Genomic DNA, 26,437 nt, shown 5'->3' with positions numbered 1-26,437 from the left:
ACATTTCTGATAGGTATATAGCAAGAAATCTACCAAAATATCCAGACTGCATTCATAGGTGCCTTGGGAAAGGTTGCAAACTTTGTCGAGGACTAACAACGAAGGATATACAGAGGTTCCACGCATTATTTTAGGCATCGAGTATAAAATCTGAACAGGATGCATTTATAGCTAAATTCTGTTCCTCTTCTACCCCTTCACGACACAGAGTTTGATCTACCGGCCCAAAGAGACTTAAAAGTGAGGTTATAACATATACTGTGGCAGATGTGTGTGGAAATAGAGTGCAAGCGTTCAAAATCGTATGCTCAGAAACTGGAAAGTGTGATATCATACATACAGAACTTGAAAGGGATAGAATTTCACTATTGTCGAAATAAGTCTGAAAGACTGTACCTCGCCTCCAATCAGAACATCAAGAAATTGTGCCGGATGTACAATGCATCAGTGCCTTTGGAAGTTAGGGTAAAAGAAAGTTATTTCCGGAAAGTGTTTAACACCAAATTTAATATTGGATTTGGATCTCTGGCAACTGGTGCTTGTTCAAAGTGCATTCAACTGAATGCATACATTCAAAATGAGAAAGACGTTTCTCATTATGAAGAAGAGATTTCATGAACTCCAATACAGGGCATTCTACGAGTTTCTTCAAGATAAAAGAGATGGCATGGTAACACTATCTTTCAATTGCCAGAAAAATCAGGCACTACCAAAACTACCAGATCAGTCAGCATATTATTCCCGTCAGGTAAATCTCTAAAACTTCACGGTTGTTACTGGTAGTTCAAAGAGCAGTATGCCCAAATCTAAAGTGCCAATTTATACTTGGACTGAAAATAAACGTCCTAAAACATCAAATGAAGTGATGTTTGCCCTGTATCATGAGCTGCAAACTATTGATCTTCAAGATACAAACATAATAAGAATATTGGCTGATGGATGCCCTGGGCGAAATAAGAATTTAACGCTATTGGCAATGTTATCCAAATGGCTTAGCAGTGCTCCCCTCAAGAAAATTGAGATATTTTTCTCTGTTACTGGCCACTCATTTCTTCCACCAGACTGAGTTTTTGGACGAATAGAGAAGGAGCTAAAAAGAATAGATACTATTGTCCAACCTTCTGCGTATCACAAAGTGTTCTTGAATCATGGAACTGTCAAAGTTATAGGAAAGGACTGAACCGTTTATGATTGGAAAACTGAATGTCAGAATGTTATTCAATCCCTTCCATTCAAAATATCACACTGCAAGAGATTTGTAATCAGGAAGACTGGGGGAACAATATTCATATAAGGGGAGAGAAATACTACAGAACTGATGTAGGAGTGAAGGGTACAATCATTAAAAAGAAAGAAAAAAAAACAAGCAGTGTAATCAATCCTCTTGAAGCACCAATTGGTATGAATAAACTGAAGGTAGAAAATATTCAAGATACAGATCAGCTCTTAAAAAAATATTTTGGACAAGACTGGAAAATTCAGGATGAACTACAGTTCTATAAAGACATAGTTTCTAATGCTGGTGAAATTTCTGATGCTGTCAGTGAACCAGAATTCTGTGAAGGTGATGGTCATGACATTGGTGTTTCTATCTAATATTACATGGCCCAGTATTACTTTGGCTATGTTATAACCTACTTATGAGTTTATCAATTTTGTAAACTAAATTTTTAGCCTTTAACTTAATTTTGTTAGTTAACTCTTTTATTTGACCTGCCTTTTTGTTGTAATAGGGGGCTGCCTGGCCGAGGTGGTAAAGGCGTGCTCGGTTCGCCTGGAAGGACGTGGGTTCGAATCCCCGTCAGGAAGTCGTAAAATTTAAGAAACTAGATTTCCACTTCTGGAGGTGCATATGGCCCTGAGGTTCACTCAGCCTACACCAAAAATGAGTACCAGGTTAATTCCTGGGGGCAAAGGCGGCCGGGTGTAGAGCTAACCACTCTACCACATCAAGTGCCGAGGTTAACAATGGTGGAAGCCTTTACCTTCCACTTCTCCAAGGGCCTTCATGGCCTGTACGGAGGTGACTTTGCTTTGCTTTTGTTGTAATAAGTTTTTTCTAGTTTGATTTATTTTATTATTTATTAAAACTACAGAATTTGATTTAAAATGTTGAATTCAATCATTAGGTCACAGCTGCTCTTCACAGGGCCACAGAGTCAGAGTCAGAGTAGTTAACTTTTATAACAGGTCACATCCATGACTTGGTTTCAAAACTGGACAAGTCCAGATTGTTTCCATATAAATGATCATCTTCAGTATCAAAAAGATAGACTACAACCCTAAAATAATTACCAAACATGATAATAAACCCAAGTACAGTAGTATGATGTAAAAAATTTATGTTATTTAGGCCTATCCCTAAAAACTTTTTGCGATTTCTTCTAATCTGTTTAGATGCTTTTTTTTTTGCTAGTTGCTTTACGTTGCACCGACACAGATAGGTCTTATGGCAACGATGGGACAGGGAAGGGCTAGGAGTGGGAAGGAAGCGGCCGTGGCCTTAATTAAGGTACAGCCCCAGCATTTGCCTGGCGTGAAAATGGGAAACCACGGAAAACCATTTTCAGGGCTGCCGACAGTGGGGTTCGAACCTACTATCTCCCGAATACTGGATACTGACCGCACTTAAGCGACTGCAGCTATCGAGCTCGGTAATCTGTTTAGATGGACTTGTCCTGTTTTGAAAATAGATGCCTCAACTGTAGTAGATTAATATCCGTTAATGACTCCCCAGATTCAGTTCCTCTCAGAATTCTCTGAACAACACTCTTCTTATGGAAATGCTTCAAGTTTTTAAGCTCCCCTTGGTCCATGTAGGTTGGATGTTAAGTTCGGTGGCAAGAAAACCACGCACACTGCCTTTCTCCTGAACGAGCATCTTGGGATGAGCAGGGCAGCTGTCTACGAAAAGGAGGATTTTCCTCCCTTCACGTTGAAACTTCTCATCAATATTATGCAGCCAAGATTCGTAAAAGGAGCTTGTCATCCACGACTTCCAGGCTTGCTTTCGTACATGACTGGTAATGAATTCACAGAGATGCTTCACCGATTTTTCAATCACTAGAAGTTTTAGTTTTTCGGTTCCTGTCATATTAGCTCCCAGCTTCACTGTAACCCTTTCTCTACCTGTTAACTGTTCCTCACAAACCACAAATGCTGTATTACACAGTTAATGTTATACAAAATTTCAATTACAGAGTATTTTTTGCTTCAAGGGAGGAAACATTTTCTTCGAGAAATCGAAAAATTCGTGTAACTGAATTTTGAGTATTAGAGAAAAATATACACATGAAGAATAGGACAAACGGCCGAGAAATTTAAATTACTTCGAGATATTGAAAATTTGAGCAATGGAGGTCTGAGATATCGAGGTTCAACTGTATTTTAAATGTTGATTAAATGTTGATTTCTTTGAATGGATGTTTGTACCTTTCAATATTCTGTTACCAGCATTTCAAGTGTTTCTGGTCTCAGTAGTTCGTATATTACAGTTTATGTTACCCACCAACTTATTATTCCATAGAATTAATTTCTGGAACTCCATAATTCTGTCATGTGATTCATTTTAAATAATGAAATGTTATTCACACATTTTTTCGTACAAATTTCTGTATTTCAGCAAACAATAATAAGAAAAATAAAACTATTATATAAATGTATCTTATTGCTTTACCTCATATTTATATTTTAACCCCTCATGAGGGAGTAGTGAATACAGGTGCAAAGTTAATCTTATACTAATGCAAATAGTTGTAAACTGAATAATTCTTTCAATCTTTGTGTCCCTATGAGCATATGGTAATGACTGGTACAGAAACTATTCATTTTCCATTGTTAACCGATTTTGGAGAAAGTGTAGAGCTTTGATCTCCTGCAAGCTTCAGTTTAAGCAACTTATCCAAATCCCAAATCCCCCCTCCCCCAGCTATCAGTATGTTCTAGGACATGTGGTGTAGCATTACACACTTATTTTCACAGGTTTCATCGTCATGGGGCTGGATATTGGAGTGACCTGTTCTACTATAATAGTGGGCTACTTTGGTAGTCGATCTCACATGCCGCGTCTCATAGCAGCTGGCTCTGTCATCACAGGTGTGGCATGCTTCCTTGCTATGCTTCCACATGCCATCTATGGGCCTGGTCAGGATGCTCTAGATCTGACTCTGGAATACGGTGATGTTCCAGGTCCACTCAACGCCACGAATGGTGAGTTTTAGTTGAGTCATAGGGAGAAAAGAGGTACAACTGTTTCAGTTGGAATTATTTTTCTTTACCATTTTGTGATCTACAAAATAGAATAATGTAACTTACATTTCCTACTCTGAGTTTCATGTAAGCATTTTGAGAATCAATCTAAGAAATATATATTTCAACATCTACACTACTAATGATTGAAGAAAGGAGCACATTGAAGAAATGTGGTATACAAACTGCAGAACATTGCCGAAAAATACAGCATAACTGTAGAATTGACAAGACACAGTATCTTACCAATATCTGTGATGAAACAGACCACCATCACAAGCTAAATGAAACACGTGACCTATACATGAAGATAAATAGCATCACCCGAGAGTTCAAACCACGTACATGGGTGATTGAAGATGCACAGGGAAATGTAATTGCTGACAAGAAAGAAGCAACATCCAGGTGGAAACAACACTGCAAAACCTTATACTGCAAAGTTAATAGCATAAGAGAAGAGAACAGTTGCATGGAATGTGACATAGAGCCTGAAACTGAGAACGCCATCAAACATTTGAAAACCAACAAAGCCCCAGGCATAGATGGTATTACTGGAGAAATGCTGAAAGTAATGGCAGAAGAAGGCCTCCATGCTTTACATTATGTATGTAATAAAGTGTGGAAAACTGGAGAATTGCCTAAAGACCAGACTACATCTGTTCTCATCCCCCTTCACAAAAAAAGGGTTAGTTAGGGACTGTTCTAATTACCGCACCATAGCATTAATATCACATGCTAGCAAAATCCTGCTGTACGTAATGAATCAATGACTAAAAACTTTCTTGCAATCTCAGATTTCTGCTGAACAAGCATCGTTTGTGGCAAGCAAAGGTACACGAGAGTCAATAACACGTTGCCATAAGACCTATCTGTGTCGGTGCGACGTAAAGCAACTAGCAAAAAAAAAAAAAAAAAAAAGTCAATAACAAACATGAGGCAGATAATTGAAAAATGCCGTAAGTTCTGTGTCTCTGACTATATTTGTTTCCTCGATTATAAAAAGGCATTTTACTGTGTCAAGTGGGACAAGTTGTGGGAAGTGCTCAATGAATGTGGAGTCCCAAAACACTTAACGCCATTATTGAAAGGTCTTTATAATAGTCATAATGCAACCGTAAGAGTGGATAGATAGATAGATAGATAGATAGATAGATAGATAGATATGATTTATTTTAACTGGCAAAGTTAGAGACACGTGTCCCTGTCTTACACTTAACCAGTGAAATACATAATTAACATAAAAATATATAACATACTGAATAAATGAAAAAAGAGACTGAAGCAAATTACTACGGTACTACGCTATCCTGCTGTACATAAAAATAACTATTATAATACACAATATAAATTAACATTTTGCTTCCTACAAAGAAATTAACATACAACAAAGAACAAATTACAATTTCAATAATAATAATAATAATAATAATAATAATAATAATAATAATAATAATAATAATAATAATAATAATGATGATGATGATAATAAGAGGAAGAGGAAGAAGAAGAAGAACCATGGGGAGAAGAAGAATAAGAATAAGAATAAGAAGAAGAAGAAGTAGACTGTCACACTACGAGCTCGTTTCATAGAGATATTTTGAACACATACTTTTAAATCTTCCGTGATTTGATATCCCTCTGACCTCCTGCGGAAGGAAGTTCCATTCACGGTGAATGGTGAATGCTCAGAATTTTTCAATGTGACAAATGGAGTCAGGCAAGGTTGCACATTGTCACCCCAACTCTACAACATCTACACAGAGTATGAAATGAGGAGAGCACTGGATGGCTGGGATAGTGGAATTTCAATCCGTGGTAGGAAAATCAACAATTTATGCTTCGCTGATGATACTACACTCATTGCAGGAAGTGGACAAGAACTTGATGAATTGCTCTCTAGAGTGACAATCATTAGTTTGGAGTTTGGTCTAGAAATTAACATGAAAAAGACCATACTAATGGTTATCAACCAACAAAGTCAAATCCCAATCCAAATAACAGATCTAGAGTTGGTGAATGATTGTGTATATCTGGGCTCCATAATCAGTAACACGGGAAATTGTGATAAAGAAATAAAATTATGGATTGTCCTAGGTTGTGCCGCAATGGTTAAACTTACAAAGATCGGACAGAACCGGGTATTATCCAAAACAGTGAAAATACGATTGAAGGAATCACTGGTGTTTTCTGTTTTCCTGTACGTTTGTGAGACCTGGACTGTGAAGGCTAGTGACAAGAACTGAATAGATGCCTTTGAGATGTGGTGTTGGCAGAGAATGCTCTGTATACTATGGACAGAAAGAAGAACAAATGCCTCCATTATAGAAGAACTGAGCAACATAAAACGTTTATCTTCCCACGTTAGTGAAAGTTACCTTCAATTTCTGGGACACATTTTGAGGAGAGAAGGAGACAATTTAGAAAAGACCATTCTGCAAGGCATAATTGAAGGCACAGACCATGAGGCAGAACAACAAGTAGATGGCTAGACCAAGCAAAGAAGATCACCAGTCTTCACAATATCTTAAGAAGAGCTGGAGACCGCTCAAGATGGAAAAATCTCGTTAAGGATGCAGTTACTAATGAAGTGAAGAAATGAGGTCACGATGCTCAGCAGTGAGTAAACCGACTGATGATGATGATGAATCTCCATGAGCAGGTCATTTATTCTCGTAGGCAATCTATTCTCCTACATTGCATTACTCCACCTCTGAAGCCAGTTCACAAGCACAGAGAGGCAAGAGATGACCAAGGTGATGACAGATTCAGTTTTTAATCATTTAGAGGTTAGAGGTGTCATTAAATGAGACCACAGATGCTAATAGAGGATTATGGAAGCTCTTAGATCATTCACAGAGGATGATAGGCATAACAGTCTATAATGAAGCTGTATGTATATACGTATGTATGTATGTACGTATGTGTATGTATAAATGTATTGCCCCCATCACATTGATGGACATATTGTAATTGCAAGAATAATGTGTAAGAGGAACACCAGTTATTGGATTTTGTCATCTGGTTAAATTTTATTTAACATCTACTACAAGTAAGGCAGTTAAAACCTGCTCTGCCGATGAGGAGAAACCTGTTTTATTCTGTACAGTGCTCAAATATTCCCGAGTGGAGTTGACACGTGCAGCGGTGTGCTGGAAAGTTTCAAGGCTGCGATTGTCTGCGCAAGTGAAGATTGGAACATTCTGGATGTGCAGATGTGAGCCAATAAATTATTATACATTTTTACGAGTGAACAATCTTATCCTACTATATATAAAAATGGATGTATGTATGTAAATGACACATCTCCTCCTAAACCACTGGAGCAATTTCAATCAAATTTTGAACACTTATTATTTGCTATCCGGAGACGAGCACTGTGGGGGTAAGCCACCTCTAGCCCCCTTAGGAGTGAGGGGTTAGCGGGGTCAGGTAAAAAAATTATCGAAAATAGTGTCGAATCCGTAGTTTTTGGGGTCGTTGAGGTGAATAGTGACACTCCTGATTTTTTAAAAGTCAAATTTCTGCTCCCATTTGGGTAGGGGGCGAGGGGGGACTGATGATGGATGTATGTGTGTAAATGACACATCCCCTCCTAAACCACTGGAGCAATTTCAATCAAATTTTGAACACATATTATTTGCTATCTGAAGACGAGCACTGTGGGGGTAAGCCATCACTAGCCCCCTTAGGGGTGGGGGGTTAGGGGGTTCAGGTAAAAACATAATCGAAAATAGTGTCGAATCCATAGTTTTTGGGGTCGCTGAGGTGAATAGTGGCACTCCCGATTTTTTAAAAGTCAAATTTCTGCTCCCATTTGGGTGGGGGGCAAGGGGGATGGTGGTGGTGGTGGTGGTGGTGATTATTGTTTTAAGAGAAAGTACAACTAGGCAACCATCCTCTAGATAACACTAATCAAAGGGGAAAATGGAAGGGATTCGACACTTTGAAAAATGAAGGTATCGGCCAAATGAAAAGAAGGGCCACGAAGGGCGTGAAAATGAAAGACTCCCTAGCCCTCACAAACCTAATAGCGTCGGGGTCGGAAAAGAACAAGAGTTGACCAAGGAAGGTCGGATAGGAAAGATGAAAGATGGAGCTTGGTATTGCCACCGCACCTACAAGGTGTCAGGCGCGGACCAGGAAGCCGGTGGATACCACTCAGGTGCACCTGGATTTTAAACAGGCTTTTTCTTACTATCCCAAAAAGCAAGGGTGCCTCCTCCGCCAGTTCCGCTGTACCAATGATCTTCATCTCCGCCTCTGGAAGCAATGCCAGGACTCAGCTAAGGGCCCCGCGGTCGCCAACCCACGCTCCAAAGTTCAGAGCCCCCGGGGCCCCTTTTAGTTGCCTCTTACGACAGGCAGGGGATACCGTGGGTGTTATTCTACTGCACCCACCCACAGGGGGAGCAAGGGGGGGACTGATGATGGATATATGTGTGTAAATGACACACCTCCTCCTAAACCACTGGAGCAATTTCAATCAAATTTTGAAACTTATTCTTTGCTATCTGGAGACGAGCACTGTGGGGGTAAGCCACCTCTAGCCCACTTAAGGGTGGGGAGTTAGGGGGTCAGGTAAAAAAATCATCGAAAATAGTGAAGAATCCATAGTTTTGGGGGTCGCTGAGGTGAATAGTGACACTCCCGACATTTTAAGAGTCATATTTCTGCTCCCATTTGGGTGGGAGGCGAGGGGGGACTGATATATAAAATGAAAGGAAAATAGTGTCGAATACATAATTTTCGGGGTTGTCGAGGTGAATTGTACACTCCGAATTTTTAGTATCAGGAGAGCAAGGGGGTCAGATATACAAATTAACAAAAATAGTGTCGAATCCATACTTTTCAGGGTCGCTGAGATGAATAGTGACATTTTGGGTTTTTTAAAGTCAAAGTTCAGTCCCCTTTGTGGGGGTGAGGGGGAAGTGATATATAAAAATAAACGAAAATAGTGTCGAATACATAGTTTTCGGGGTCGCCGAGGTGAATTGTACACTTCGGATTTTTAGTATCAGGAGATAAACCACGTGGGGGTAAGACAGCACAGGAACCCTTAGGGGCGGGGGGTGAGGGGGGTCAGATATACAAATTGACGAAAATAGTGTCGAATCCATACTTTTCGGGGTCGCTGGGATGAATAGTGACACTCCGGATTTCTAGTATCAAGAGACAAACCACGTGGGGGTAATACACCCCAAGAAACCTTAGGGGCAGGGGGGCAAGGGGGCTCAGATACAAAAATCATCAAAAGTAGTGTTGAACCCATACTTTTCATTGTCGCTGAGATGAATAGTCACACTTGGGAATTTTTTAAGTCCAGGTTCAGCCTCCTTTTGTAGTAGGGGGCGTTGGGAGAGTGATATATGAAAATAATTGAAAAGAGTGTCGAATCCATAGTTGTCATCAAAAATAGTGTCGAATACATAGTTTTCGATTTCGCTGAGGTGAATTGTACACTTCGAAATTTTAGTATCAGTAGATAAACCACGTGGGGGTAGGACACCCCAGGAACGCTTAGGGGCAGGGGGGAGGGGAGTGGGTGAGACATATATATCATCGAAAGGAGTGTCGAATCAATACTTTTTGGGCTCGCTGAAATGAATAGCAACACTCCGGAATTATTTAATGTCGAAGTTCAGCCCTCTTTGTTGGGGGGGATGGGGGAGTGATATATATAGAAATAATAGAAAATACTGTCGAATACGTAGTCTTCGGGGTTGCTGAGATGAATAGTGACACTCCGGAATTTTAGTATCAGGAGACAAACCACGTGGGGCTAATACACCCCAGGAAACATTAGGGGCGGGGGGCGAGGTGCTGAGATACACAGATCATCTAAAGTAGTGTCGAATCCATATTTTTGGGGTCGCTGAGGTGAATAGTGACACTCCGGAATTTTTAAAGTCCAATTTCAGCCCCCATCGTAGTGGGGGAGATGGGAGAATGATATATAAAAATCATTGAAAATAGTGTCGAATCCATAGTTATCGGGGTCGCTGAGATGAATAGTGAGACTCCGGTTATTTTATAAGGCAAAGTTCATCCCCCTTTGGGATCAGGGGTGAAGGGGGAGTGATATATAAAATTAATTGAAAATAGTGTCGAATACATAGTTTTCGATTTCGCCGAGGTGAATTGTAGACTTTGAAATTTTAGTATCAGGAGATAAACCACATGGGGGTAAGGACACCCCCAGGAACCCTTAGGGGCGGGGGGGGGGGGGGAAGGGGCTGTGATATAAAAATCATCAAAAGTAGTGTCGAATCGATACTTTTCGGGGTCGCTGAGATGAATAATGGCACTCCAGAATTTTTTAAAGTTCAGCCCCCTTCATGGTGGGTGGCAATTGGAGAGTGATATATAAAAATAAACGAAAATAATGTTGAATCCATAGTTGTCGGGGTCGCTGAGATGAATGGTGAGACCCTGGATATTTTACAAGTCCAAGTTCATCCCCCTTTCTGGTGGGGGGTGAGGGGGATGCAGATTTAAAAATAATGTAAAATAGTGTCGAAGCCATAGTTTTCGGGGTCGCTGAGATGAATAGTAACACTCCCAATTTTTTAAAACTCAAATTTAACCCCCTTTAGGGGGGAGGGAGAGTGAGATATAATAATAATCCAATATACTGCCTAATCCATAGTTTTCCGGGTCGCTGAGATGAATAGGAACATTCCAGATTTTTAAAGTTCAGCTTCAAAAATGCCCCCCTTTGGCATAGAGGGTGAGAAAGGGTGAAAAAATAAATGGTCAAGAATTCCCAAGGTAATAGGCATGTGTATGTTCCAGTATGACTTTCAAGTATGACTTACTACCTGGAAAACATACTGTGGGAGTAAGACACCCCTAGAACCACTTCGGAAGCAGGTGAAATATATAATCCATATTAATAAATAGAAGCGCGATCTGTATATACTGTTCTATACGTATATAAATTAAGGCATAAAAATGAAAACAGATTTGAATTAATGAGACCCTTCTAGGCATCCTAGAAACTTAAAACTTGGTACCAGACAACCTGATGATTTCAGGATCCCTAGAAAAATCTAAAATTCTCAAAATTCTCTGAGAGGGACACGTTGGGAGTTTCAAATCTGCATAAGAACACAGTCGGTGATATTTATCCTGAACGATAACCTATAGGTTTCATGGGCTTAAAAGTTTCCTGAAAGTCCTAATTTTTAACCCCCTCCCCCATATCAAGATGGCAGCACAATCTCCCAGACGAGTTAGAAAATAGAAATTTGGCAAAATTATAGCTTTTAGCCTGTAACCGATGGAAATTTTACGAGTTGTTTAAAAAATTTATTTTTTTACCTCCAAAAAATATTGAAATATGGAGGCAATTTTAATGACGGTGCAGACCTTCTTTTCGAGGTATTTGTTGGCTAAACGGTAAGTCGTACCACAAAATGGATGGCACAATCTCCATTCGATTTGGAGTGATCTACAACTTTGGTCCTTTGACTTTTTGTCGTATCTCTATCCCTTATGTTAAATTTGGCTCTATTTCTGGATTTACCTAAATTTTGCACTTTGTACACGTATAATTGATGGTTTGAGTCACTTGTAGGAAAGATGGGATCATTAAATTCTACACGAATATTGGCCCACCCAGCCAAAATCTATGTTTGAAGCTGTCGCATAAGTATCTGAAAAGTAATTAACTGTGTGAAAACCTTACACAAATTTCACACTATTCAATGATTCTAAAATAATCTTGCCTTTAAATAGATGAGATACGAGGAAATATCATAGGGCCAGCCATTTAGATAGCTAAATGAGGCCAGAGTCATCTTTTTATAAATCCGTTTTTCCAATATGAATGCACCGTTTCTGTAAATGAAGGTGAACGTGCATATACTTCTGTATGTCGATCTACATTTATTAATTTAAGTCGATTTGCAGCGATCTAGAAAGAGGTGTGTCTTACATTGTAATTAATACTTTACAAATCAATAGTGGCTCTCAGCAGGAGGGCGTCTGCTGTTGTAATCAGTACTCCCCACATCGACGTTAACTAGCAATAGGAATGGGGTAGTTCTCCAACGCCTGTGTACCACTGTAATACATAAATCCCTTCTTGATTTGACTAGCAGAAAGCAAGGGAGCATGCATTTTTTTAAAACTCTTTTACCTGATTCTCTTTATCATTAGGTATAGGTGCTCCCGATTATAAACAAATTTACCCATCAAAATGTGACTGACATTACGCATAGTGAATTGCGGCAGACAAGTGGACCTGTCATTATCATCACAACTCTGCAACTCGCACTTCACATTGGAAACAACGTCTGCGGATCTCCCTATGCTTTTTCTCGGATAACGCCAAGAGACATGCAATTAAAATTTTTTTATTCACTTCATGTACAGCAATTTACTTCGATATCCGTATACATTGTAGAATACCGCAGCGAAGCACGGGTACATTTACTAGTAGTAAATATATTATGGACACACACCTCCATCACATGAGGTAATATAAGCAGTGACGTGCAGAATTTGTTCTCTTCTTCTTGTTATTAGCTCTTCTGCATTTGCTTTTGCTTCTTTGCTGTGTACAAGAGTCTATCACTATTTTAATAGAGCTCGGATGAGATTTCAACGTGAACTTCCTGCTGTGACAAACACTTTAATTTATACGAACCGTATGGTGTAGTCAACCTACTGAAAGTTAAGTTCTGAATCTATTTTCTTCTTAAATAATACAACTGGTCATGTGCAGATGGCAATTTATTTGTTAGTTTTCGGAACATGAGGATTTCATGCCATGTGGAAATTAAGAAGAATCCAGCTGTGCTAACTGACTTCAAAATACAGCAAATTCTGAGGAATACTACCTTGAAGAGGAGTTCCATCTATTCCAATGCAATCAACATGTGCTTCTAATTTCATAGCAGTACCCCATCCCAAGGACGAATCTACTGGAGACCTGAACACATTGGACGGCAGATCAAGCCTCGTCACCTGCTAATTTAAGTACCTATGTAAATTTTCTCTTTCAGTCTTTTAGAATGTATTACGATCCTTCTACTTAGTAATTTTGATTCTGTTAGATAGTATTCTAATGTAGTACTTTTTCCTATTTCTTCTATCCTAGTTTTGGTAAAATATGACAGTATTTTGGGATATTTTGTGTGAGTTGGTCTTCAGTTATCAAAATTTAATGTAAGCAATGTTGTGTTTAATGATCATAACCTAAAAATAAGTCTCCCTCAAGTTAATCAATATTTAAATATTTTATTTATTTGCTTCAATGATGGTGATGATTTTTATTTTGGGGAAAGGAACTAGCCTTTTCCAGAAAACATTTTACTACATTTATGGAGAGTTATCTGTGCATTTTCTTAATTTAATCCAGATGAGTGGTAAGAACAATAAAAATAACTGCTTAATAATAAATGTAATCACCAAATTAATGCGATAATTAAAAGCTGTTGGGTGTTTAAACTTTCATTTAAAGCAGATTTGAAATGCGAAGTGTGCTGTAATACATGATATATTTGTCGGTGGAATAAATGGTAGGAGCTGATGTCTGTTAAGGATAATGGAGGAGCATTTATTGAACGCGATGGTGTTGATTATCACCACGTTGTAATTTCAAGTATTTAAATGTGTAATTATTCACACTCAACTAGTTAGTTGTTATGCCACTATTTTATTCCCATGGATATTTACGTTTTTTGCATATCCAGTGGATGTTTATCTTAGATTTCTTCAAAATGTATTTCAGCAGACATAATTGTAATTTTATTGGAATAGATGTGAGTTCAATTCCGTCATAACTCTACATTTGGTTTATTGATTACAGGGGCATACCGACAATCTTCAATGATTCTAAAAGCTTAAAAATCAGTTCATAACTTTAAAAAAGTTCATGGCTGCATAATTACTAGTATAAAAGCATGTGACTGATTTTGTGTGCTTTGGATGTTGCTAACTGCTATATTTTGTGTTGCATTTACTTATTTTTGTGATGATTTGTGAGTTGATTTTTCCTGTGTTCTGCCACAGTGATCATTTCAGTATTGGTTAGGCTATTGAAATGAAATGGCGTATGGCTTTTACTGCCGGGAGTGTCTGAGGACAAGTTCGGCTCGCCAGATGCAGGTCTTTTGATTTGACTCCCGTAGGTGACCTGCGCATCGTGATAAGGATTAAATGATGATGAAGACAACACATACACCCAGCCCCCGTGCCGGCGAAATTAACCAATTAAGGTTAAAATTCCCGACCCTGCCGGGAATCGAACCTGGGACTCCTGTGACCAAAGGCCAGCACGCTAACTATTTAGCCATGGAGCCGGACGGTTAGGCTACTGTTCGACATGGAAAGAGTGTTACAGTTACGGTATCTATTTTTAAATATTGTGCCAATTGAAGAAAGATATATTTTTCTAATTTAATCTTGGACAGTGAGAGAATTATCTAATAGGGGAGGATCGTAATACAAACTGAAAGAAAGGCAACTCAAAAAGATTATTGTGAAATTAAGACTAATTGTAACTCAATAAGATTGACAAGTATTATACGCACACTTTATGTTGGTGCATTTACACCCTAGTGCTGAATCGGTCGACCTCGGCGATCTTCGAGATTCGTACTGGCAACCTTTGAAACACAAACTATGAATCGCTTAAGCATCGTTGTGCGACATCTGGCGTACAGTTTACGTACTAGTACTGTTGTTGTTTACACAACAAAGCCAAAGTATAGAATTCATGCTAGGAACAAGATTCGCATCGAGAAATGTTTTATAATGTTATATAATGTGTATGTGACATAGTTGTTGGCTTAAGATGATAACGGTTTAGAAACTTCGTATCGATCGATCATATTCTCGATTCAATTCAGATTTCATTTTCCTTCGGTTGGCAGCACTATCGATACCGGGACACCTCCCTCCTTACTCCTCACCGCCTTACACAAATGCACCAACATAAAGTGTGCGGACTATACTTTTGTGAAAGAAAGATGTAACTCACTGAAGATTGCTGTAAGATGAAAAATAATTTTTAACTCAATCAGATCAATATCAAATGTAGATAACTTTGTAATTCCACCCCGTGCCCTCAACTGCACAGCCAATTTGCCCAGCTGTGAGCTTGCATCTGGGAGATAGTGGGTTCGAACCCTACTGTCGGCAGCCCTGAAGATGGTTTTCTGTTGTTTCCCATTTTCACATCAGGCAAATGCTGGGGCTGTACCTTAATTGAGTCCATGGCTTCTTCCTTCCGACTCCTAGACCTATCCCACTGTCGCCATAAGACCTATCTGTGTTGGAGCAATGTAAAGCAAATTGTCTTTGTAATTCAACAACATTAATGTCAAATTAAGAGTAATTTGTGATAGATGTTGATTCCCATAGGGAATCCAAAATATTTGTCCCGAATGTGTATCAATCAATCAATCAATCAATCAATCAATCAATCAATCAATCAATCAATCAATCAATCAATCAATCAATACTGATCTGCATTTAGGGCAGTCGCCCAGATGGCAGATTCCCTATCTGTTGTTTTCCTAGCCTTTTCCTAAATGATTTCAATGAAATTGGAAATTTATTGAACATCTTCCTTGGTAAGTTATTCCAATCCCTAAATCCCATTCCTACAAATGAATATTTGCCCAAGTTTGTCCTCTTGAATTCCAACTTTATCTTCATATTGTGATCTTTCCTACTTTTATAAACGCCACTCAAACTTATTCGTCTACTAATGTCATTCCACGCCATCTCTCCGCTGACAGCTCGGAACATATCACTTAGCCAAGCAGCTCTTCTTCTTTCTCTCAATTCTTCCCAGCCCAAACTTTGCAACATGGCAAGGGGAGGATCGTAATACAAACTGAAAGAAAGGCAACTCAAAAAGACATGATGATTAGGCTTACTTGATGGGAATAATATTTTATTTGAGTCTAATTTCCAGCAGATGTGGATATTCACTTTGTTTATTTGTAACACTACTCTTTTGTCGGAAATCACCCAGAACAAATCAAGCTGCTTTTCTTTGGATTTTTTCCAGTTCTTGAATCAGGTAATCCTGGTGAGAGTCCCATACACTGGAACCATACTCTAGTTGGGGTCTTATCCGAGACATATATGCCCTCTCCTTTACATCCTTACTACAACCCCTAAACACCCTCATAACCATGTGCAGAGATCTGTACCCTTTATTTATAATCCCATTTATGAGATTACCCCAATGAAGATCTTTCCTTATATTAACGCCTAGGTACTTACAATGATCCCCAAAAGGAACTTTCACCCCAGTAATTAAAACTGAAAGGACTTTTCATATTTGTGAAACTCACAACCTGACTTTTAACCCCGTTTATCAACATACCATTGCCTGCTGTCCATCTCACAACATTTTCGAGGTCACGTTGCAGTTGCTCACAATCTTGTAACTTATTTATCACTCTATAGAGAATAACATCATCTGCAAAAGCCTTACCTCCGATTCCACTCCTTTACATATATCATTGATATATATAAGAAAACATAAAGGTCCGATAATACTGCCTTGAGGAATTCTCCTCTTAATTATTACAGGGTCAGATAAAGCTTCACCTACTTTAATTCTCTGAGATCTATTTTCTAGAAATATAGCATCCCATTCCGTCACTCTTTTGTCTAGTCCAATTGCACTCATTTATGCCAGTAGTCTCCCATGTTCCACCCTATCAAATGCTTTAGACAGGTCAATCGCGAGTAAATTTATAATACCAATATAAATGGTCCGTTATTGGACATTATAACATTATAACATTATAATGGTCCAATAACGGACCATTTATATTGGTAAGTAATTTGTGACTCAAATAAATCAACTTAGTGATGCATTACAGTTCGAAGAATTTATCTCTAATATATTTGTAACTTGACGAGATAATCGTAAGACTTAAATGAATTTATTCATTCATTCCTGTAAATATCAATTTCAGGAGCAACAACTTAGTGAATTTTGGATTAAATTGCAAGCCTGCAGATTTTTTATAAGTATCGCTCAAGATTTATTTTGATTGGACATGACAATTAGGCTTACTTCATGCGAATAATATTTTATTTGAGTCTAATTTCCAGCAGATGTGGATATTCACTTTGTTTATTTAACATTTTGACTTCTTCTTTTCCCGCATTAATTATTTAAGTTTTAGATTGTTATGGAGAGTGAGTGTTAAACATTGGAAGGAGTTCAAAGCCAGTTATAATTATCCAGAATTATTAATACCAAAGGAATTAATTTTTGTAAATTCAGTTTCCACCCACATGATGTTTTTATAAATAAATCTATATATATAAAATAGCTTGTCCTGACTGACTGACTGTCTGACTGACTGACTGTCTGACTGACTGACTGATTCATCATCGCCGAGCCAAAACTACTGGACATAAAGAAATGAAATTTTGGGGATATATTGATATTAAGATGTAGGTGCTCGCTAAGAGAGGATTTTTGGATATTCCGTCGCTAAGGGCGTGAAAAGGGGGGGTGAAATTTTAAAATGAGTGAATCTATATCTCAAAACATTTAAAGTTTACAAATGTAAAAATTGGTATTTAGAATCTTCTTTAAAAATAAGGAAACACGTATTTTTTTGTTTTCAGAAAATCCCAATAGGAGGGGCGTAAAGGGGTGAAAAAGGGGTTGAATGCCTTTAATCAGGATACCGGTACTTATATATCAGAAACTGAAGATATTACAGACCTGAAAATCGGTAATTTTGATTTCTTTTAAAAATAAAGAAGCACGTATTTTTTGTTTTTGGGAAATCCAATTAATGGGAGGGTGAAAAGGGGGTGAATTTTGAAAATGAGTGCATCTATATCTCAAAACATTTAAAGGTTACAGATGTAAAAATTGGTACTTAGAATCTTCATTAAAAACAAAGAAACATGAATTTTTTTGTTTTCGGAAAATCCCAATAGGAGGGGTGAAAAGGGGTGAAAAACGGGTTGAATGACTTTAATGAGGATACTTATATCTCATAAACTGAAGATATTACAGACCTGAAAATTGGTGTTTGGGATGTCCTTTAAAAATAAAGAAATACGTATTTTTTTGTTTTTGGGAAATCCAATTAATGGGGGGTGTGAAAAGGGGGTGAATTTTTAAAATGAGTGTATCTATATCTCAAAACTTTTAAAGTTTAAAGATGTAAAAATTGGCATTTAGTATCTCCTTTGAAAATAAAGAAATACGTATTTTTTGTTTTCGGAAAATCCCAATAGGAAGGGTGGAAAAGGGTGAAAAAGCGGTTGAATGCCTTTAACGAGGCGACTTATATTTCAGAACCGGAAGATATTACAGACCTGAAAATTGGTATTTGGGATCTATTTTAAAAATAAAGAAACAGGTATTTTTCGTTTTTGGAAAATCCAAATAATGGGGGGTGAAAAGGGGGGTGAATTTTTAAAATGAGTGTGTCTACATCTTAAAACTTTAAAAGTTTACAGATGTAAAAATTCGTTATTTAGAATCTCCTTTAAAAATACAAGAGCACATATTTTTTGCTTTCTTTAAATCCCAATAGGAGGGGTGTAAAAGGGGTGAATAAAGGGTTGAATGCCTTTAATCAGGATACATATATCTCAGAAACTGAAGATATTACATAACTGAAAATTTGTATATGGCAGCTCCTTTAAAAATAAAGAAAATATTTTTTTGTTTCTGGAAAATCCAATTAATGGCGGTTAAACAGGAGTGACAAACTGGGGTAAATTTTTTGAAAGACTATATCTACAGAATATCTGAGAAACGTAAAATGTTACAGACATAAAAAGTAGGTATTTGGATCTCCTGTAAATGTAAAGAAAGATAGGTGATTTGTTTTTGGAAACTCCACTTAAGGGGAAATAAAAAGGGGTGGAATTATAAAAAGAGAATTTCTACAGTATATCTCAAAAACTTAATATGTTACAGAAGTGAAAAATGGTATTTTTTATATCTATTAAAAATAAAGAAACGTGTATTTTTAGCTTTCGGAAATACCACTTGGGTGGAAGGGGGGGGGGGGTAAAAGTGACTGAAAATGGTGTTGAATTCTTTTAATTAAGCTGCTGATATCTCAAAAATGAAGATATTACAGACGTGAAATTAGACATTTGGAATCTGCTTTAAAAGTAAAGAAACACGTATTCTCGGAAAATCCAATGAAGGGGGGGGGGGATGAAAGAATTGAAAAATTAATTGACCTAATTGTTTGAGAATACATACATCTAATAAAAACTAAAGTTGTTACGGACGTGAAAATTGGTATTTGAATCTCCTTAAACAAAGAAAAACGCGTTGGGGAAGGGGACCATCTTGGGGGGCGGGAGTGAAAAGGAGTTGAATTCCTTTCATGAAGACACATAAATCAAAAACTGAAGAAAGAGTCGTGATAATTCCTATTTAGAAGATCCTTTACTATTAAAGAAACAAGTATTTTTTGCCGGAAAATTCACTTACGGGTGGGGGTGGGGAGTGTGAAAGGAAGTGAAAAAAAGTGATTTTATGGGAATACTTACATCTCAAAACTGAAGGTAACAGACGTGAACATTGGTGTTTGGAATCTCCTTTAAACATAAAGAAACACGCCTTCTATTAATTTTGTTTGGTGGGGGGTAAATAAAGTTAACGGCGGTGGGGTGTAAAAGGAGGTGAGACCAATTGATTTTACTGTTCATAATGTACTTATAAGGAGCCTCCGTTGCTCAGGCGGCAGTGTGCTGGCCTCTCGCAGCTGGGTTCCGTGGTTCAAATCCCGGTCACTCCATGTTATATTCGTGCTGGACAAAACGGAGGCAGGACAGGTTTTTCTCCGGATGCTCCGATTTTCCCTGTCATCATTCATTCCAGCAATACTGTCCAAATTTCATTTCATTTGTCATTCATCGATCATTGCCCCAGAGGTGTGCTTCGGCAGCCGGCATAATTCCTATTGTCTCCGTTAGATCGGGCTTTATTCATTCCATTTCTTACCCTGTCGAATGACTGGAAACAGGCTATATAGTTTCGATGTACTTATTCTGATCATAAACCGATCATTTTTAATCTTTCCTGGGTTCGTTTTCAACAGCCATCTTTTCATTCGGAGAACGTTTTTAGATTACAGTAGATTCTCCTGGCATATAAATAAAAATTTAAACACATTTGAAATAAACGATAGGAATGAGATGGACCGTCAAATTGTTCACCTCTATAATAAGGTCAATAATGCACAGAAGTATGTCATTGGTGTTGGCAGAAATCCCGCACACTTGCCTACGCGCGACAATGGTGCTGGTCACATTGTAACAATGACACTGGCAGCAGATGTAATTTACCACCAAATAGTGGTCTTGCATCTTGCTCTGGGGTCCAGAACATCTTTTAATAATAATAATAATAATAATAATAATAATAATAATAATAATAATAATAATAATAATAATAATAATGTTCTGGACCGTTGTCAAATGTGTGGACCACCCTGGAAACAGGTCCTGGACGTGTAATGACTAAGAATGCAGTCCGGCCGCGGGTTCAGTACCGCGAAGGCACCCAAGACGACACCAAGCCGGATCTCCTGAAGGATTTGATTCATATTAAAAACGCTTATAGGAAGAGATGGCAAAGATTTAGGGACCCAACTGACCGGGTGGAATATCTGGACCTAGCCCGGGAAGTACGAAATCGATTGCTGGAAAGAAAGATTGAAAAATGGGAGGAAACATACCGTAATCTATTAGAAAACGAGTCAGATAGCGAATTTTGGCAGATTATATATCTAAAACAATAAACATTCAATTGTAAATTTCAGTACAATACCATAGCGAAGCATGGGTATCTTGCTAGTCTATATAATAAATCTAAAATCTCTTTGATGTTGAGTATTATTTATGTCATGTTCATCCTGTCACTTTCTTACGTCCTTAAATATTGGGTTGGCCACACGAATGGTGTACTCCTAGGGATCCTTGTGTTCGTCAACTGAGTTTACTTTTTACAAAACTTAGTTTATTATCCACCTAATTAATACAGTTTACTCTCAAACAGTACTAGTTTCGACCATACATAACGGTCATCCCCAGTTATTAATCATAAAATTAGAATTAGGACATTGTGATGTCATAAACGAATGGTGGGGGTTGGTTAAATCTCTTGAGTTAAGGCTACAGACAAAAAATCCACTGGCATACGCATTAAAATTCACACTTACACATTTGATAAATGGTCAGGTGGATTTGAATAAAAACTAGTTGGCCACAAGATTAATGACACTTAAAATGATTTCAAAACTGCACTTGAGTTAACAAAAAGATGACGTAAGGAGTTTGAATAGCATTCAGGTACTCAAACAATAACTTTCATAAATTTTACAATCCCCATTCATTGAATCCAGTTAACAAATTCACACGCTCAGGTGTGTATATTTTGAAATGTTTTGATTGCAGCAGTATGTATATCGGTCAGACAGGGAGAAGTTTCAAAACTCTGTATTTGGAGCATGTAAATGCTGCCAACATAATAGATTCTCAGCTTTGGGATTACACATTCATGAGGCTAATCATCATTTCTCCTCCATCCAACAAGATTTGGACATACCCTCTTTCAGTCAAGAAGGCATTTTTTTTAAATCCTAAAAGAGTACTTTATATCTTTAGACCAGTATTCTAATCCTACTTTTAATTTGAATGAAAATTCCGAAAAAACGAATGCCCTCTTTGAGTCAGATATTCCCTTAGCATCCCAGCATTACACTAAAAAGTTCAATACAAGTCACAGTCATACAAATGATCATCCTAACACTTCCCCTCCTTCTCCTCTCGTACCTTCCTCATTCCAACTTTTGGGGCTGATGATCATAGATCATAGATATCAGGCCCCTTTAAACAACAAGCATCATTATCATCATCATAATCATCATTCCAACTTCCCCTCTCTCTTCCCTCCCTACCTCAGCTCTCCCTCCCCTTCCTTCTGCTTCTTCTTCTGCTATGTCACAACAGATTCAAAGCTGTAGTCAACACTGACAGCTGTGCTGGGTGTACCACTGCAACCTCGAAGGGTAAGTTTTTTCCTTTTAGTATCCACAGCCCCGTGATTATCTTTTCAATTCGTCAAATAATTTTCTTTCTTTTCTCTTTTAGATATTCCCCTATTAAAACCATTATGGACAGATAGACTTACTTTCATAAAACTGGGATTAACTTCATTTTATTGTAATAATGGAAGATTATTTCTTCAGTGATATGGCATTGACAGAAACATCAACAATTAATCAATTTTATTTTCCTCAATACTGTGATATTTTTCTTGTATTGCATATTTTACTATCATCCATGATGGGACTGCTAGTAGACAATGATCTCTTAAAGTCATCTTTTCATTGATACAAGTGCAGTTTTGAAATTATTTTAAGTGTCATTAATCTTGAGACCAACTAGTTTTTTTCAAATCTACTTGACCATTTATCAAATGTGTAATGTGTGAATTTTAATGTGTACACTAGTGTATTTTATGTGTTTTTATGTGTGTTGTAGCCTTAACTGAGGAGGTTTAACCCCCCACCCCCTATCCAAATTTAATTTATGACATCACTATGTCCTAATTCTAATTTTATGATTAATAGCTAAGGATGACCGCTATCTATGGTTGAAACTAATACTATATGAGAGTAAACTGTATCGATTAGGTGGATAATAAACTAAAGCTTTTATAAAAAGTAAGACATTTCCATCAATATGGGCCCAACCATGAAATTTATTGCTTATATATGAGAGAGAGAGAGAGAGAGAGAGAGAGAGAGTGTGTGTGTGTGTAGTTGTTTTTATAATCAGTTCCAGCAGAGACCCATATCTGGTGAGATATTATGTTTACAGTGCCCAACATCTTCTGTTTTAGGATAAGATGGATTTATTGACCTGTCTCACTCTTATCATTTGGCTTATTCTGTATGAAAATGACCAGGGTAAGAGATCTACAATTGTCTGAATGATCTAAGAGCCTCCATAATCCTCTTTTTACATTTAGCTATGTGGCCTTGTTTAGTTTCATACATCATTAAAAACTGAGTCTGTCAATGACTTGCTCTCCTTCTGCTTCTCCGTACTTGTGAACTATTACACCAAACAGTTGCCTTGGTCATCAGAGATCTACAAATAGAAGCTGCAAATCACAAGATTTACATAAATGAACATTTAACACCAGGAAAAAAACTACTGCTAAAGAAGCACAAAGAAATCCAGCTTAAGACAAGTTTGTCTGGATCAGAGGATGAAAAATCTTTGTTCGTAAATCAGAGAATTCTGAAATAATTTAATTATGTATTTTAGAGAATAATGCTTAATATATATGGCAACAGATAATTGTGATGGTCCACCTTTTGATGTTGAAGACTTAATATGGTCTTCTGTTTAAGGTATACACAAGTATCAAATTTTACCAATACTAATGTGTGGGCTACCCCATGCTAAGTCTAAGAAATAAGATAGAAGACCTTGGAAGTTTGGCAATAGATGTGTTGTTTTAGACAGAATCATGGCTAAAATCCTCGAAGAGTAAATTAATAATAATGACATTTGGCGTCCGGAGAGGCCTGATCAAAGACCTTATACTATAACAAGACAGAGCAGTGTTATGTCAAAGCACAGTAATAAAAGTGGAAGACTGATGGTGCTGCCATCTAGCAAGTGCAGACTTGCTTGTGGAATGATGTAAATTTTTAAATTACTAATTGTAAATTACAAAATATTTCACTGTACTTTTATTTCATTGAAAGGGACTCAAGAAGAGGATCTAATGGTATTATAACTTTCTTTCTTTCACTGTAATTTCAGATGGTGATCCCAAAATAATGGGATGGGAATAAATATTTACTTCTGCAGTGGTAAAACCAACAGATTACTCATCTTTTTCTGGACTGTGCTGTTTTTCATTGAATAGGAAGTTCCTGTATAGCCAGTCTCCTTGATTGAATGGTCTGCTTAGTGGTCTTCAATTCAGAGGGCTCTGGGTTCGATTTCAGGCTGGGCCGGGATTTTAACTTTGGTTAATTCCTCTAGCTCAGGAGCTAGGTGTTTGTGTTCATCTTAACACAACATGTTTATTTACATACAACACATCAAACTATTAACCACCTCAGAGATACACAATAGTGAATGTGTCTCTTCCAATAACATAACTGTACCCACTATTTACATCTGAAAAAGTGAATAGAAAAATCAAATAAAACAGACAAACCCTTAACCCCATGGCGCAACAGTCCTGGTGGGCCTTGATCATTGCTCAGCCCAAAGGCCTTCAGGTGAAATGCAGGTACGCTACTCCTAGATACATGTTACAAACTTCATATATCTGGATCAACATTACAACAAAGACCTAAATCTCAATGATCCCGTCGAAATAAAAAATCCCCTATACGAGACCTTACCCAATTTATTACAATCTTTAAATCCAAATTTAAATAAAATCCTTAAAAACCTTAAACTAACTTTCAATAAAGATTCCAACTTCCCTTAAAAGTAACTCCCTCCGTCCCCGCCCCTGCTAATGTTCCACAGCCAACGGCATGTAGGTTTAACCCTCCGTCCACCTCCTCTTCTCCATTACACTCCTCTTCCTTAACTCCACATCTTCAACAGCCAATAGCGTGCAAGCTCAACACTCCGCCTATTTCCGTTCATCCATCACACCCCCCTCCCTCAGTTCCACACAGATACAATACACGCCATTCAAACCTCACTCGTTCCGAGACCATACAGGCAACTAGTTCATACTGCAAAAATCGAGAACGTAAGTAATTGAATTTATATCAATTCCCCTAATTTAACCGTTTTCCCTCTAAACTTCTTACCTTTTTATTCTCCTTTTCATTACAGATTCTGCACTATATTTCTTCAATAGTCAATCCACATTCAAAACTACAGCCAACACGTAAGAATGTTCCCATTTAACCATCGGTCTACGAGCTGACAAAATCTGTACAGCGGCACTTATTAGTTAACTTCTCACAGCTCCTTCAACAAAAATACTGAGACCGCGATCTCACTTCGTAAAATATGAGATTAATGGATTGATTGGACACAACTTTATAATCTACATGTGCCATACTACAGTTTCATTACGACTTTTCAACGAGAGAGGTTTTATGTTGTCTTGAGTGGCTATTGGATTCTATTAACCATTTGCTCTACATTTAAAATCAGGTTGCTTCCACCCAAATTTCACGAACCTTGATACGGCAACTTTAGCCATAGACTTTCTTATTATTTATTTGGTTAAGGCCTAGTTTGTTTAGTTTTATAAGATCATTTTAAGATTGCTGATGTAATTATCGTACCAACTCCCATTTCTATTATTATTTATAATCTTCATATTCCGTATTGATTGGATTCAATGTAATAGACAAGAAAAATGTTCCACCGATCAATACATTTATTGTGAATGAATTATTGCACTAGTACCGGTTTCGACCTATCTTGGCCATCATCAGCTAGCACACAAATTTACAGTCATAGGACAAAATTACAAAGATGTTACGTAAGAGCATCCGGATGTCTAATGAAAATGGAAGTAAAATATATTGCAGTATGTTGCTTTAAAATATTTCTGATTAAAAGTGGTGATGGTTAGAATAAACTAAAACCTATTGACTGAACATGGACATGAGTACATAAACACATTAAAATATATATGCCACATCATAAGACACAAAAAATATAGCACATTAAACACATTAAAACATGGTATATTTTAAAAACGTCTATTAAAATTTGAGTTCATGTTGCGTTGCATTCATTCTTCAATCCTCTTGTAGTTCTTGTGTTTATTAAGTTGAATATCGAGAATGTTCTATGGCTGATATACTTTGTATTGGTATGTTATAAGAACTCTTGTCATTAAAATTTGAAAATTGAGTACTGTGCAATTCAACTGTTGATGTAGTCAGGTAAGATTTATACATACAGCAAGATAGGGTTTAATTTTAGAGCAGTTGGTGGTGACACTTCTCTCATCTATGCACGTTATATGGTTGTTATCTGTAAAGAAAAGCTAATATGAATATAGCGTATGAATGAAGGAATGCCTGGATGTAGGTGTGAAATGAAAAAAGTACTTACTGTTGTTGCTGTGGAGGTTGTGTACCGATATGTTTGGAGATCTGTTGTGTTCTGCTGCGAGTACGTCTGGGGCTCATGTGAGCTGTGTGGAGGGATGTTG

At 37.5% G+C, this 26,437-nt stretch overlaps 1 protein-coding gene across 5 annotated transcripts in view; it reads left to right on the top strand.

Annotated features, from left to right (window-relative positions):
* Positions 1-26,437, top strand: part of LOC136861679 (solute carrier organic anion transporter family member 74D) — a 287,694-nt gene that overhangs the window by 137,109 nt on the left and 124,148 nt on the right. For 4 of the 5 annotated variants that reach the window (XR_011019109.1, XM_068230942.1, XM_068230937.1 and 1 more), the window contains exon 3: positions 3,982-4,209. The exons of the other annotated variant lie outside the window; for it this stretch is intronic. Coding sequence is in view for 3 of the 4 variants with exons in the window: in XM_068230942.1 (XP_068087043.1) it covers positions 3,982-4,209 (228 nt within the window). In the remaining variant the exon portion in view is untranslated. The remainder of the gene's footprint in view (positions 1-3,981; positions 4,210-26,437) is intronic. 5 annotated transcript variants of the gene reach the window in all.

Source organism: Anabrus simplex, chromosome 1 (genome assembly GCF_040414725.1).
Source record: "Anabrus simplex isolate iqAnaSimp1 chromosome 1, ASM4041472v1, whole genome shotgun sequence".
NCBI lineage: Eukaryota > Metazoa > Arthropoda > Insecta > Orthoptera > Tettigoniidae > Anabrus > Anabrus simplex.
This window is presented reverse-complemented; position numbering and strand designations above follow the sequence as displayed.